Source organism: Narcine bancroftii, chromosome 4 (assembly GCF_036971445.1).
Source record: "Narcine bancroftii isolate sNarBan1 chromosome 4, sNarBan1.hap1, whole genome shotgun sequence".
Lineage (NCBI taxonomy): Eukaryota > Metazoa > Chordata > Chondrichthyes > Torpediniformes > Narcinidae > Narcine > Narcine bancroftii.
Window position 1 is genome coordinate 36,995,760 of NC_091472.1, and position 15,956 is coordinate 37,011,715.

General features: G+C 40.7%; 1 protein-coding gene across 1 annotated transcript in view; it reads left to right on the top strand.

Annotated features, from left to right (window-relative positions):
• The window catches only part of LOC138760468 (amino acid transporter heavy chain SLC3A2-like), a 92,529-nt gene extending 77,010 nt beyond the window's left edge, over positions 1-15,519 (top strand). The window contains exon 8 of the mRNA XM_069931082.1: positions 14,703-15,519. Coding sequence (XP_069787183.1) covers positions 14,703-15,038 — 336 coding nt within the window. The 3' untranslated portion in view covers positions 15,039-15,519. The remainder of the gene's footprint in view (positions 1-14,702) is intronic.
• The last annotated feature ends 437 nt before the right edge of the window (positions 15,520-15,956 follow it).

Consider the following 15,956-nt stretch of genomic DNA (forward strand, 5'->3'; position numbering starts at 1 on the left):
AGGATTTTTATATAAAGTTTTAATCCAATTAATCACGGATCCAAATCCAAATTTTTCTAACAGCTTAAATAAATAACTTCTAATCAATCAAAAGCCTTTTCAGCATCTAAAGCCAAAACCAATGCGAAATCTGATTTCTTCTGAGACATGTAATTTAGCAATATTGTCTGCAGAGTGTAGTTTTTTAACAAAACCAGATTGTTCTGTATGAATTAAATTCAGTAAATATTTAGTCCATCTATTCGCTAAAACTTTAGCTATAATTTTATTATCAACATTTAATAACGACATTGATCGACAAGATTCAGTTTTTAATAAATCTCTATCTTTCTTAATTGCTTTCCCTGTGCCCGGACCGGGGCCGCCGCCTCCTTCTTTCTGCCCAGACCGGGGCCTCCGCCTGCTTCGCTCTGCCGAGGCCGGGGCCACTGCCTCCCCCTCGCTTTTGCCCGGATTGGGGCCGCTGCCGCCTACCCTCTGCCAGGTCCGGGGTCGCCGCTGCTTTCCTCCCTGTGCCTGGACCGGGGCCACCGCCTCCTTCTTTATGCCCAGACCGGGGCCTCCGCCTGCTTCGCTCTGCCGAGGCTGGGGCCACCGCCTCCCCCTCGCTTTTGCCCAGATCGGGGCCACCGCTGCCTACCCTCTGCCCAGACCGGGGCCGGGGCCGCCGCTGCTTTCCCTGTGAAGTCAGCCTGAAGAAAACTGAGGTCCTCCATCAGCCAGCTCCCCACCATGACTACCAGCCCCCCCACATCTCCACTGGGCACACAAAACTCAAAACGGTCAACCAGTTTACCTATCTCGGCTGCACCATTTCATTGGATGCAAGGATCGACAACAAGATAGACAACAGACTCGCCAAGGCAAATAGCGCCTTTGGAAGACTACACAAAAGAGTCTGGAAAAACAACCAACTGAAAAACCTCACAAAGATTAGCGTATGCAGAGCCGTTGTCATACCCACACTCCTGTTCGGCTCCGAATCATGGGTCCTCTACCGGCATCACCTACAGCTCCTAGAACGCTTCCACCAGCGTTGTCTCCGCTCCATCCTCAACATTCATTGGAGCGACTTCATCTCCAACATCGAAGTGCTCGAGATGGCAAAGGCCGACAGCATCGAATCCATGGTGCTGAAGATCCAACTGCGCTGGGTAGGTCACATCTCCAGAATGGAGGACCATCGCCTTCCCAAGATCGTGTTATATGGCGACCTTTGTACCTCTGGTACAAAGAAGAGGTACAAGAACTGCCTAAAGAAATCTCTTGGTGCCTGCCAAATTGACCACCGCCAGTGGGCTGATATCGCCTCAAACCGTGCATCTTGGCACCTCACAGTTTGGCGGGCAGCAACCTCCTTTGAAGAAGACCGCAGAGCCCACCTCACTGACAAAAGACAAAGGAAGAAAAACCCAACACCCAACCCCAACCAACCAATTTTCCTTGCAACCACTGCAACCATGTCTGCCTGTCCCGCATCGGACTTGTCAGTCACAAACGAGCCTGCAGCTGACGTGGACATTACCCCTCCATAAATCTTCGTCCGCGAAGCCAAGCCAAAGAGAGCTTTCTTAAGTATAACAGTTATAATTGTGTTTGAAAAAGTCTCCAGCAAGGAATGGGTTTCCATTGCTTGTTTCAATACCTGCATTAAGGGTGGGGGGGGGGGGGTGGTGGTGGGATATTATCAAATCTTTAAATTTTATTATAAAATTCTGGTGGAAAATCATCCTCCCCTGGAGATGCATTTTGAAGTTTAGCTTGAGAACATTCAAACTTTACTTCCTCCATACCTTGTGTGAACTGGGGCTCTTCTACATGATATAAAGATGCTGCCTCCTCCAATTCTTCATACATCTCTTCCTCTTCTTCTCTTCCCTCTTCTTCACTTAATGATGGAATTGGTTGTGGTTGTTTACAAGCCATTTGCTTAGCCCTCATCTGACAAGCAATGCTAGCAGATGCAGGCTTAGGTGGCTCAATTGCTCCATGCAAAGACATCAATTCCATTGTGCACATGCATGAAGTTCCATGCATGAGCATTTGTTCTTACGATGTTTGGAGTTCTACAATCCTTTTTCTGAACTCCGGTGCCATATTCACTGGCTCCCCAGAGAAATGGCACTGGATTCACAATAATTTTGGCTGTCGCAACTTGAATCGCTCTCAGAGGGAGAGGAGGAAAATCCGAAGGCTCCGTCATTATGGAAGCCCCATTTCTTCAAATATGCTAATGTCTTTAATAGTAGTTTTCTTTGTAGTTTGAGTCCTTGATTTCTTTGTAGCCATTGCAATGAGGTTTGGAACAAGTCTCAATATTGTAGAGTTTCTTTTAAAGTTTGTTAATTCAGGTTTTAATTAATTCTGCCAGAAGAGGAGTATTTCCACATCTCCAACCTACGCCATCATGTCACACCCGACTAAGAGATATTCTTGAATGAGGGGAATGGGTTTCAAGATAAGGTGGGAAGGTAGTGAGATAGTAATTTAAAGCGTTGGTGCACAGAAATTTCTTCTCTCAGAGAGTAGGAAAACTGTAGCACTCCCTGGATTATTAGAGATATTGAAAGAGCGGGTAGGTGTATTTTTTAAAGTTAATGGAATTGAAGGCTGTCAGAAACTGGTACAGAAGAGGAGCTAAACCCTGGGGTAAACAGCCATCACGCTGCTATTTCTATATGTTCTTAACTCCCTGTTGATGACATTTAACATAGTTTAATATGATTTTAACAATTTTTAAGAATCTTTAAAATAGCAATAAATGTATTTTAAAACTTTTAAATTGTAAATTAGGTGAAATAAAGTCAAACATGCAATCATTCAACTATACTTAACTTTTTAATCACTTTCAGGACACCTTCAAATAATACACCATTACATTTGGCCCTTCCCTCAGCTTGGACCATTTGTGCATTTTCCGTGATTCAGCAGTGAAGTGGGTGATATGATATGCTGTTACTGATTCATTGAGTCATATAGCACAAAAACAAGCCTTTTGGCTCACCATATCCAAGGTGGCCAATGTATCTTTCTAGTCTACATTAATCCCATTTACCCAAATTAGTTGCATACTTGGTGGTTCAAGTACTTGCTTGCATGCTTTTTAAATACCTTGCGGATATCTTCCTTTAAGGCCTCTTCAGATAGCACATGACATAATAAATTAGGTTAAAAGTGAAGTTATGCCTCTTACATGAACAGATTATAGCCTTTGTTGAATAAATACTCAATGTAAATGGACAAAAGAGAAAATTAAATATTTAGAGATCCAGATAGATAATAATTTAAACAATTTTTATAAACTTACCATAAATAAGTTGAAGAGGATTTTAAAAAATGGATGACCTTGCCAATAGTGTTAGAAGGAAGGGTTAATTGTATTATGATGAATATTTTCTGAGAATACAATATCTTTTTCAAACCTTACCAATATTATTACCACAAAGGTTTTTTCGAGAATTAAATAAACATGTAAGGAAATATCTTTGGAAAGGTAAAATGTCAAGAGTTTCTATAGAAAGACTAATGTGGAAATATGAACTGGGAGTTGTGCAGCTTCCTAACTTTAAGAATGATTGCTAAATGCCTCAATTGCCAGGAAAACCGGCATGGGTCAAAACAAGGATGGATAGAATAGAAGAAAAATTAGCAGAGGAATTCGTATACAAATGGGATTCAAAGCTAACTACCAGTGAAAGAAGCACCATTGTTGAAACATTTGATTACTGTCTGGAACAAGATAAATAATGAAATTGGAATAAAGGAATTATTTTTGATTCAAAAATAATCTTTTACCTTTTACTAAAAGATAATCAATTTTTGAATATTTGGTTTCATAAAGGCATTTAAAAATATAGGAGATTGTTATAAACAAGGTCAATTGATGTCACTTCCAACAATTAAGAAATAAATATGGAATAATTTGGAATACATTTTTTTGTTATCTTCATTTGAGAGGATATTTGTGGGAAAAATTAGTTTCAACATTGTTCTTACTGAGTAGAATGCAAAAATGTACCAATTTCCTGGCTGTACCTGAAACATTGGTACATTTTTGCATTCTACTTGGCAGTGTCCAAAAGCTAAACCTTTTTGGTTAGAAATGGGTAAATTATTGGAATGAATATTGGAGATTAAAGTCCCAGAGGATTCAATGTTATTTTTATTGAGAGATATTAAGGGTGTTAAACCTAAACTTAAATTGAACATGTATCAAAAGAAGTTTGTTCAAATTGCTTTAGCCATAGCAAAAAAATGTATTGCCATAACTTGAAAGTCTGACACAGATATGGGTATAGAAAGATAACATGCTGAAGTTCAGAGTTGTATACCACTTGAGAAAATTACTTATAATTTAAGAAACAAATATTATATATTTTGGAAGATATTGTCCCTTTATTTACAAAATATAGCTGGTAATATTTAATTGAGACTCTGACATTCCCTTTCTCATTAAGGACTCGGTATATAAGTAACTTTTAAGTAATAGGTGATGCCGGTAGAGGACCAATGATTCGGAGCCGAACAGGAGTGTGGGTATGACAACGGCTTTGTATACACTTATCTTTGTGAGGTTTTTCAGTTGGTTGTTTTTCCAGACTCTTTTGTGTAGTCTTTCTCCGCTCCATCCTCAACATCCATTGGAGAGCTTTCATTCCTAACGTCGAAGTACTCGAGATGGCAGAGGTCGACAGCATCGAGTCCACACTGCTGAAGATCCAGCTGCGCTGGGTGGGTCACGTCTCCAGAATGGAGGACCATCGCCTTCCAAAGATCGTGTTATATGGCGAGCTCTCCACTGGCCACCGTGACAGAGGTGCACCAAAGAAAAGGTACAAGGACTGCCTAAAGAAATCTTTTGGTGCCTGCCACATTGACCACCGCCAGTGGGCTGATATCGCCTCAAACCGTGCATCTTGGCGCCTCACAGTTTGGCGGGCAGCAACCTCCTTTGAAGAAGACCGCAGAGCCCACCTCACTGACAAAAGACAAAGGAGGAAAAACCCAACACCCAACCCCAACCAACCAATTTTCCCCTGCAGCCGCTGCAACCGTGTCTGCCTGTCCCGCATCGGACTTGTCAGCCACAAACGAGCCTGCAGCTGACGTGGACTTTTACCCCCTCCATAAATCTTCGTCCGCGAAGCCAAGCCAAAGAAGAAAGAAAGAAGAAGAATAGGTACCCCTGTTGTGGGTCTCTTGTCCCTTTCATTCTCTCTTTTCTCTTTTTTTCTTTGTAGAGTGATAGAAGGAAGAGGGGGTGGTATGTAGAGAAGTTTTCTTTTCTTTTTGTATGTCACATGTATTTGTATTGAATTATTTTTCATTATGTTCTTTATTTGAGTAGTTCTAAATTTATAAATAAAATATATTTAAAAAATGTTCTTACCAGCTTGTAGTGAGTTCGAAGTTCTTATTCGGAGAGGTTATACTAAGAAATTTATTTCTGCAATGTACCTTTTATTACAAATAGGGAGTTCATAAATCTAGACAGAAATGGGAGGCAGACCTCAATATTACAATTGATGAGAAAAGATGGATAGTTATCTGTCGAGATTGTATGACAAACATAAATGTAATATAATTCAATATAATTCAATATAATATAATTCAATATAATTATTTATATCAATTATGTTTGACAGTGCAAAAATTGAATAAAATGAAATCAGATTTATCAGATAATTGTTTTAGATGTGATGAAGAGATAGGAACCTTTTTACACTGTACTTGGCCATGTTCTAAAATAAAGTCTTTTTGGATGGACTTAGGAAATTGTTTAGAACAAATTACTGGCATTGTATTTCCACAAAATCCAGACTTAGTTTTATTGGGGAATACAGAAGGAATAAAACCTGTTAAAATTATAATTTTATCAAGTGAAATTTATCAAAATAGCATGAGTGGTGGCAAGGAAGTGTACTGCAGTGACTTGGAAATCAGATGCATATTTAGGTATGGAAAGATGGAATGCAGAAATTCAAAGTTATATTCCTTTGGAGAAAATTTCATATTATTTAAGACATAAGTATCCTATCTTTTTACATATTTGGAGCCTGTATATGCAAAGTTTAGTGGTAAATATGTAAAAATGTACTTCTGACCTCTTAAGACCTGTGTTAAACTTCTTCCCCACAAATGGTTGTACAAATATTATAGGACCCCAGAGTGCAAACCAATCCTTTGTGCAGTCCAGGAAATTATTTTTCTCTTTTTTTATTTTTCTAAATTTTACATAACTATGTATTACATTTGTATCTTATTCTATGCTTTTTTTTCCAGTGGGGGGTTATAAGGAGGGAGGGAGGGGAGGGTAAGGGTGGGGTAAAATCATCATGTAATCATTGTAATTTTAAATTTAATTACTATCTTGTTTATGTTTCTTTGGCTTGGCTTCGCGGACGAAGATTTATGGAGGGGGTAAAAAGTCCACGTCAGCTGCAGACTCGTTTGTGGCTGACAAGTCCGATGCGGGACAGGCAGACACGATTGCAGCGGTTGCAGGGGAAAATTGATTGGTTGGGGATGGGTGTTGGGTCTTTCCTCCTTTGCCTTTTGTCAGTGAGGTAGGCTCTGCAGTCTTCTTCAAAGGAGGTTGCTGCCCGCCAAACTGTGAGGCGCCAAGATGCACGGTTTGAGGCGATATCAGCCCACTGGCGGTGGTCAATGTGGCAGGCACCAAGAGATTTCTTTAGGCAGTCCTTGTACCTTTTCTTTGGTGCACCTCTGTCACGGTGGCCAGTGGAGAGTTCGCCATATAACACGATCTTGGGAAGGCGATGGTCCTCCATTCTGGAGACGTGACCCATCCAGCGCAGCTGGATCTTCAGCAGCGTGGACTCGATGCTGTCGACCTCTGCCATCTCGAGTACTTCGACGTTAGGGATGTAAGCGCTCCAATGGATGTTGAGGATGGAGCGGAGACAACGCTGGTGGAAGCGTTCTGGGAGCCGTAGGTGGTGCCGGTAGAGGACCCATGAATCGGAGCCGAATAGGAGTGTGGGTATGACAACGGCTCTGTATACGCTTATCTTTGTGAGGTTTTTCAGTTGGTTGTTTTTCCAGACTCTTTTGTGTAGTCTTCCAAAGGCGCTATTTGCCTTGGCGAGTCTGTTGTCTAACTCATTGTCGATCCTTGCATCTGATGAAATGGTGCAGCCGAGATAGGTAAACTGGTTGACCGTTTTGAGTTTTGTGTGCCCGATGGAGATGTGGGGGGGCTGGTAATCATGGTGGGGAGCTGGCTGATGGAGGACCTGAGTTTTCTTCAGGCTGACTTCCAGGCCAAACATTTTGGCAGTTTCCGCAAAGCAGGACGTCAAGCGCTGAAGAGCTGGCTCTGAATGGGCAACTAAAGCGGCATCGTCTGCAAAGAGTAGTTCACGGACAAGTTTCTCTTGTGTCTTGGTGTGAGCTTGCAGGCGCCTCAGATTGAAGAGACTGCCATCCGTGCGGTACCGGATGTAAACAGCGTCTTCATTGTTGGGGTCTTTCATGGCTTGGTTCAGCATCATGCTGAAGAAGATTGAAAAGAGGGTTGGTGCGAGAACACAGCCTTGCTTCACGCCATTGTTAATGGAGAAGGGTTCAGAGAGCTCATTGCTGTATCTGACCCGACCTTGTTGGTTTTCGTGCAGTTGGATAATCATGTTGAGGAACTTTGGGGGACATCCGATGCGCTCTAGTATTTGCCAAAGCCCTTTCCTGCTCACGGTGTCGAAGGCTTTGGTGAGGTCAACAAAGGTGATGTAGAGTCCTTTGTTTTGTTCTCTGCATTTTTCTTGGAGCTGTCTGAGGGCAAAGACCATGTCAGTAGTTCCTCTGTTTGCGCGAAAGCCGCACTGTGATTCTGGGAGAATATTCTCGGCGACACTAGGTATTATTCTATTTAGTAGAATCCTAGCGAAGATTTTGCCTGCAATGGAGAGCAACGTGATTCCCCTGTAGTTTGAGCAGTCTGATTTCTCGCCTTTGTTTTTGTACAGGGTGATGATGGTGGCATCACGAAGATCCTGAGGCAGTTTACCTTGGTCCCAACAAAGCTTGAAAAACTCATGCAGTTTGGCATGCAGAGTTTTGCCGCCAGCCTTCCAGACTTCTGGGGGGATTCCATCCATACCTGCTGCTTTGCCACTTTTCAGTTGTTTTACATCTTGTTTATGTAAAAGTTTATTAATTACATATATAGAAAATGTTAAAATATTTTTTTAAAAGATAGCTCATGACATTCTCACTGCCTCTGTGTGGGGGAAAAAACCCCAAAGATTCTCTGTAAACTTCCTACTCTTGTCTTTAAACTTCTACCTTCTTATCCTTGCCAGACCCACTATGGAAAAAAGATTTTTTTTTTTACCATCCACTCTATCTTACCCCTCGTAATTCTATATAATTCTACAGGCATCAATCTGCTTCCTCCACTCCAGAGTAAACAAACCCAGCCTATCCAATCTCTCCTGATAACTATAATGCTTTACTTCATGCCACATCCTGACAAATCTCCTCTGCACTCTCTCCAGCTTGATCACATCTTTCCTATAATGTGGCAACCAGAATTGCTTGCAACATTCCTAGTGTGACCTAAACAATTATTTATAACATCCCAGCTCTTATATTCTATGCCAAGGACAATAAAGCCAAGAATCCAATATGTCTTCACCATTTTGTCCACCTGTGCTACTACAGTATTTTCAGCGATCAGTGGATTTATCCTCAAGATCCCTCTGTTCATCAGTGCCACCAAGGGCCCTATCATTTATGGGGTGCGCCCTACCTTTACCTTCCCAAAATACATCACCTTACACTTGTGAGGATTAGGTCTTTTTGAAATTTCTTCACTCAACAGGCTTCTTCACTATCTGCACTATTTTTTGTATCATCTGCAAAATTACTTTACATACCTCCTACATTCACTTCACGGTTGGTCTAGTGGGTAGCACAACAATGTTACAACACCAGCAATTGGGATTGTGCGGTCTGTAAAGAGATTGTACGTTCTCCCCATGCCTTTGTGAGTTTTCCCCAGGGGCTCCAGTTTCTTCCCTTCATTTGAAATGTAGGTTTTAGGTTACTTGGGTGTAATTGGGAAGCATGGGCTCTTGGGCCGAAACAGTATGTTACCATGCTGTATGTCTAAAACAAAAATTTAAAATTAAATTTTTATATTTTTAAAATTAGAGATGTGAGAGAGAAGATGCTGTAATCTGGAGCAAACAATGAGAAGCTGGGTAACTTGGCAAATCAGGCAGTATTTATGGGGAGAAATGAACAGTCATTGATTCAGGTCAGGATCTTTTGATGACTTCTAAGTCATTAGTGCATATCACAAACCATGCTTCTCAGTACCAATCCTTGTGGTACACCATTGGTCATAGATCTCCAATCAGAAAAGCAGCCCTCAACTAAAACTCTTTCCCTCTCATTATCAAACAGTTTTGGATCCAGTTTACCAGCATGCTTTGAAGCCCATGAGCTCTAACTATTTGAACCATCCTACCATATGGGGCCTTGTCAATGTGGATAAAAACTATTACACTCCCATCATCAAATTGCTTTGTTACCTCATCAAAAAATTAATCGAATTTATTTCCTATCATTCCATGCCCTTCCAGGTGAAGATAAATCCTGTCTCAGAATTTTTATCCTATAGTTCCCTTACCATTACTGAAAAAGACTCATGGCAGATAGTTATCTGACTCATCCTTGGTGCCCTTTATGAATAAAGAAATAACTTTTGATTTTCCTTAGTCATTCAACTGTGGCTAAAAAAAGATGCGAAAATGTCTGTTAGAGCCCCAGCAATCTCCTCCCTTGTCTACCATAGCAGCCTTGTCTACATCTCATCAGGCTTTAGCAGTTTATCCATCAGCACTTCCTTTCTAATGCTTGCCTGCTTCCACCCTCTGAACTTGTCTCCATATTATTTTCCATGGTGAATACTGATGAGAAGTATTCATTTATAGGACAATGCTAAAGCTTTCTGGACTGCACCAATCATAGATTCATTTCACCTACACTGTTACTTGTATACATGTGGCTCAGGTAGTAATCTAGAGATTGGAATCTTGAAGGTTTTACCTTTTAACCTTCTGCCTAATTCTGCCTAAGGTGTTGGTGCTCTTCTGTGAGAGGCTATCACCCCCAACAGTGCGCAAAATAGTGTTATGTGTTTGAGAGGGGTATGACCATTCCTGTACTCTCTGCCTTCTACTCTTACTGGTGGTTACCCATCATCTTTCTGCCTGTGCTTATATTTTCACAATAATCTCTTCATAATGGATACTCTACAGTGAATGTCTCTGCAGCTGCACTCTGCATCAGTCAGGACTTGCATAGACACTCATTCCTGAACACTTGATGAATAGTTGCTTCCCATATGTTTTTTCACCACTCAGAAACTTTTAATTTGGTGTACATTATGAGCGACCTTTCCCTATTTTAAAATATTCAATCCTCGTACAACAGTAACCCTTGCTGCTTTCAAGAAAAACTACAACCCTGAGTTGCTGAAAGAGTGAAAAAAGAGACGGAAAATAATGCTACTGACAGTAATCTGTGAAATTCTCTGCCTAATGAATCAGTAACATCTGCTTTTTAAAATATATTTAAGGCACAGTTAGATTTTTTGACCAGTAATTGAATTAAGGATTGTGGGAAATAAGCAGGTAAGTGGAGCTGAGTTCATGGCCAGATCAGCCATGGTGTTATTGAGTGGCAGAGTAGACTCAATGGATCAGCTCCTATATTTTATATTCTTATGTTCCTTTCTTTCTATATAGTATTATCATTCTCAGTTCCTCTGGTGATCTCATAATGGGGGTAAATGAGTGGTTCAATCCCAGGTTAAATCTTTCTTTCTCTCTGTTCTTTGTAAGTATTCTTTCTCTGGTCCTGGCAAGTAAATTTTCTCTGGTCCTTTCTATGTTCATGATGAGTCAAATATCCAAGATTTACTTTAGAACATGGATAGAATTGTGGAGATATTCATCAGATTCTGAGCATAATGGCCAAGAAATGCTTTGGCATCTGGATAGAGGTTAAGGCATCGTGCATCAATGACAATTTCTGACAAAGATCTGTGCAGCAAAACTGATCAGCAGGAATTGTATGCCACTGAATGGTCTTTACACATGTTCATCTGCACTGTGTAAAAATGTGGAACATGCAGAGGGAAATAAAGACTGCCGGTGCTGGAAAATTGGGGACTGAAGCTGGGTCTTGGCTTTCACAGGGGTAAAAGGCCAGGCAGTTGAATATTGGGTTCAAACATAAAGTTGAGAATTAGTAGCATTAGTCAAGGCCAGAGATGACTGGAAGTAGAAAGTGATTTGAATTCAGAACCATGTTGGAGTGGATAGTTTAAAGGGGTATGTCGGGACTACAGTTGGTGGTTGATTAAGGAGATAAATCAGAGAGTATGGAACATAGGCAAGGATGATTGAGGGATCAAGGCCAGTCAGGAAGTCAGGGTCATAATTCTTGAGAAGTTAATAAGTTGGAAAAGACGATTAGGTGGAGAAGATTGTGATTCCTTGTATTGATTCAAGCTTTAAGATCATCACCCTTATTCTTAATACCTCGCATTAAAGAAAACATAATATACAACTGTAGGAAGAGATGAAGGAAAATGAGGGAACTTGACTCACTAAACTCCCAAGAATCTGCTCAAGAAAAATTGAGGAAATAACTGACCTTCATGCCCAAAGCTGAATTTTTTAATAAAATTTTTATTCATTCCCGATATGTGGGCTTCATAAGCTGAGTCAGCATTTAATTGCTCATGCCAAAAAACCCTCAAGAAGATGCTTCTTGAACTGCTGCTGTCCTTGAGATGTGGGTATAGCCATAATGCTAGTAGGGTGGAAGTTCTAGGATTTTGACCCAGCAATGTTGAATGAATGGCAATATATTTCCAAGTCAGAATGGTGTGGCTTTGTGGGCAACCTCCAAGTGGTGATGCTCCCATGCTTTTGCTTTTTTTGTCCTTCCATCTTATAGACACTGTAGGTGTCTATAAGCTGGAAGTTGCTGTTTAAGCAGTCTTGGTGAGTTGCTGCAGTGCATCCTGTGGATGATACAAACTGCTACTACTGTGGTTCAGTGGTGGAGTGAATGGTTGTGGATGAGTTGCCTATCAAGCAGGCTGTTATAGTGACGGCCTTCCTGAATATTGTTGAAACACACTCCTGACTTGAGCATTGTAGGTGGTGGACAGGGACAGACTTTTTGAAATTTGAGGTTAGTTACATGCCACAAGACTCCTAACCTCTGACCTGCTCTGGTTGCCACATTTCAGGGCGGTTACTTTCACTTCACTTCTGGAATTCAATATTTTGTAACACAATGTTCACTTTTACATTGGTTCATTAGATCTGATTTGGAAACCCAGGTTCATGATAACAAGATTTCAAACTGGAAATAAAATTAAGATTTTAACAATATTTTTCCTCATGATGACATGTATATTATGTTTTCTTTAATGCGAGGTATTAAGAATAAGGGTGATGATCTTAAAGCTTGAATCAATACAAGGAATCACAATGTTGTGGCCATTACAAAGACTTGCCTGGGCAAGGACAGGAATGGTGTTCCAGGGTTTAGATTTTTCAAAAGGGATTGGGAGGGAGGTAGAAGAGTGGGGGTGGAGTGGCATTGCTGACCTGGTTTAGGATCAAAGGCGCAAGGGAGGACGTTGTAGAAGGATTGTCTATTAAGTCAGTGTGGGTAGAAATCAGAAACGGGGAGGGAGCAATCATTCTATTGGGAGTTGGGTCCAGGAAAGATCCTCCAAGATAATGACTCCCAAAAACAAATTTGCTCACCCTCTCCACCAGGGCATCAGTGGCCAATACCAAAGGACATTTGTAAGAAGTAAAACACAAAAGTCTGCAGACACTATGTGAAGTAAAAACACAATGCTGGAGCAATTCAGCAGGTCAAACAGTGTCTTTTATATTGCAAAGATAAAAATAAATATACGACATTTCGGACTTGAACACTTCATGGAAAAATGTCGGCAGGCATCTGAATAAAAAGGTAATATTCCCCCTTTTTATTTGGACTCATGCCAACATTTTTCCATGTCTTGAAGGGCTCAAGCCCGAAACGTCGATTATATATTTTTATCTTTGCTATATGAACAACACTGTTTTTTTTACCTGCTGAGTTTCTCCATCATCGGTGCTCTGTGATTAGTAGGGATTGCTTAAGGTGGTATGTGAGTGGGAAGGGAAGGTTGAGAATCACTGCTCTAGACCCAATTGTTACTGTAATATTTTGCTTGAGAAAAATTGTCATTGGCCCATTTCCTTTGGAGTTATGAAACTGCACATAACGAGTCAATTAGGTACAATTAAAACAGTGGTTTTCAAACCTTTTCTTTCCACCCACATATCACCATAAGCGATCTCTCACTAATCACAGAGCACCTATGGCATAGGGAATACTGAAAGTGGTATGAGAAACTTGTCCGTGAACTACTCTTTGCAGATGATGCCGCTTTAGTTGCCCATTCAGAGCCAGCTCTTCAGCGCTTGACGTCCTGCTTTGCGGAAACTGCCAAAATGTTTGGCCTGGAAGTCAGCCTGAAGAAAACTGAGGTCCTCCATCAGCCAGCTCCCCACCATGACTACCAGCCCCCCCACATCTCCATCGGGCACACAAAACTCAAAACGGTCAACCAGTTTACCTATCTCGGCTGCACCATTTCATCAGATGCAAGGATCGACAATGAGATAGACAACAGACTCGCCAAGGCAAATAGCGCCTTTGGAAGACTACACAATAGAGTCTGGAAAAACAACCAACTGAAAAACCTCACAAAGATAAGCGTATACAGAGCAGTTGTCATACCCACACTCCTGTTCGGCTCCGAATCATGGGTCCTCTACCGGCACCACCTACGGCTCCTAGAACGCTTCCACCAGCGTTGTCTCCGCTCCATCCTCAACATCCATTGGAGCGCTCACACCCCTAACGTCGAGGTACTCGAGATGGCAGAGGTCGACAGCATCGAGTCCACGCTGCTGAAGATCCAGCTGCGCTGGATGGGTCACGTCTCCAGAATGGAGGACCATCGCCTTCCCAAGATCGTATTATATGGCGAGCTCTCCACTGGCCACCGTGACAGAGGTGCACCAAAGAAAAGGTACAAGGACTGCCTAAAGAAATCTCTTGGTGCCTGCCACATTGACCACCGCCAGTGGGCTGATAACGCCTCAAACCGTGCATCTTGGCGCCTCACAGTTTGGCGGGCAGCAGCCTCCTTTGAAGAAGACCGCAGAGCCCACCTCACTGACAAAAGGCAAAGGAGGAAAAACCCAACACCCAACCCCAACCAACCAATTTTCCCTTGCAACCGCTGCAATCGTGTCTGCCTGTCCCGCATCGGACTGGTCAGCCACAAACGAGCCTGCAGCTGACGTGGACTTTTTTACCCCCTCCATAAATCTTCGTCCGCGAAGCCAAGCCAAAGAAAGAAATGTGAGTGGAAAGAAAAAGGTTGAGAACCACTCTAAGGAACAATTGCTTGGAAGTGTGATCGCAGCAGATTTAAAAGTCACTTTGTTAAAAGGAATTGGTAAATTACCTCAAGGGAAAATCTTTGCATAACTATTGAAGCTAAAGCATTATTGTGACACTAATTGGATACTTTCAAATTTCTGCACAGTCAGAATAGACCTAACAGTTTCCTTTAATTTTAACAGCAACATTCTGAAGATCCACAATCAACTTTGTCATTATTTAAAGCACTTGCAAAACTAAGAATTGAAGAATCACCCCTGCTGTATGGTGACTTCTACCTTTTGTTAAATACAACAAACATCCTTGCATATATAAGACAATGGGATCAGATGGGGATTTTAATTGTCTTGAATTTTGGTGTCTCTGTTACTTACAATTTTACTAGCGTTTATTTACCTTCGTTTGCATTTATACTTTCAAAGTCAACAGAGTTAAGCCAGTGTGAATTAATAAATTTGCAAAATATGACAATAGAAGCAAATGTAGGATACATTCTAAAATACTTCATTCCAGAATAGTTCTTGATCTGTGGTACAACTTTAAATGAATAATTTATTAATTGTTTCTGGATGAAAAATACAGAGTTGAAAAACAAGCATGCTGATTGCTTTGCATACCCACATTGAAAATGACAGAGAAATCAGGTGGATTTACTTTTTGATTAGAAATTTGAATAACAGGAGTTTTATCAGTTGAGTTTATTTCTGTAAAAAGCATTCTGTGTAAGATGATAACATTTTCTGAAAATGGATCTATTTCAGAACCTGAATACAACTCTGGCAAAAGGAAATATGATAATTGAATAGATCTTTAATCGTACATTCAAACTAACTGCTACTTACATGATTTTTGAAAGTAATTCTAAATTCTCTCTTCAGTCATGCAGCGAACAGTATACTCTCTCTTCATTTCAAATAGGTTGAAAGGAGCGTACATTTGTTTTATCAATTGTAATTTTGCTACCACAAAGATAGATATAAAATAAACTATTCAACCATGGATATTCTACCAATGGGTGGTGAAATTTTTATTGCATTACGTTACAGCATTAAAATTCTTGTTCCATAGTTCCATGCTGTCTATTGATCGCTTTTTTTGCATTATTATTCCTGAGCATGTGCATCTGTTGAGAATACAAAAATATTAATGAAATATCACTTAGTTTTCTATTGCCATGGTCAAAAAGTAAATTTCACTATTCATGCAATTTGTCACATTAACTTCTGGGATATCAGGTCAGATGACCTCCACATTTCAGATATTCAGGTAATCAAAATTTGTCCTTACAGAAATCACAAATCTCTAATCAAAAAACTGTGATACTGAATAAAATTTATTCTCACTGAATTTGTGTAGATTTTTTTCAACTCTCATTTCTTGATTCCTGCACAGATGATGAAGTTTTTCAAAGCAAGAAGTCACAATATGGACCATTT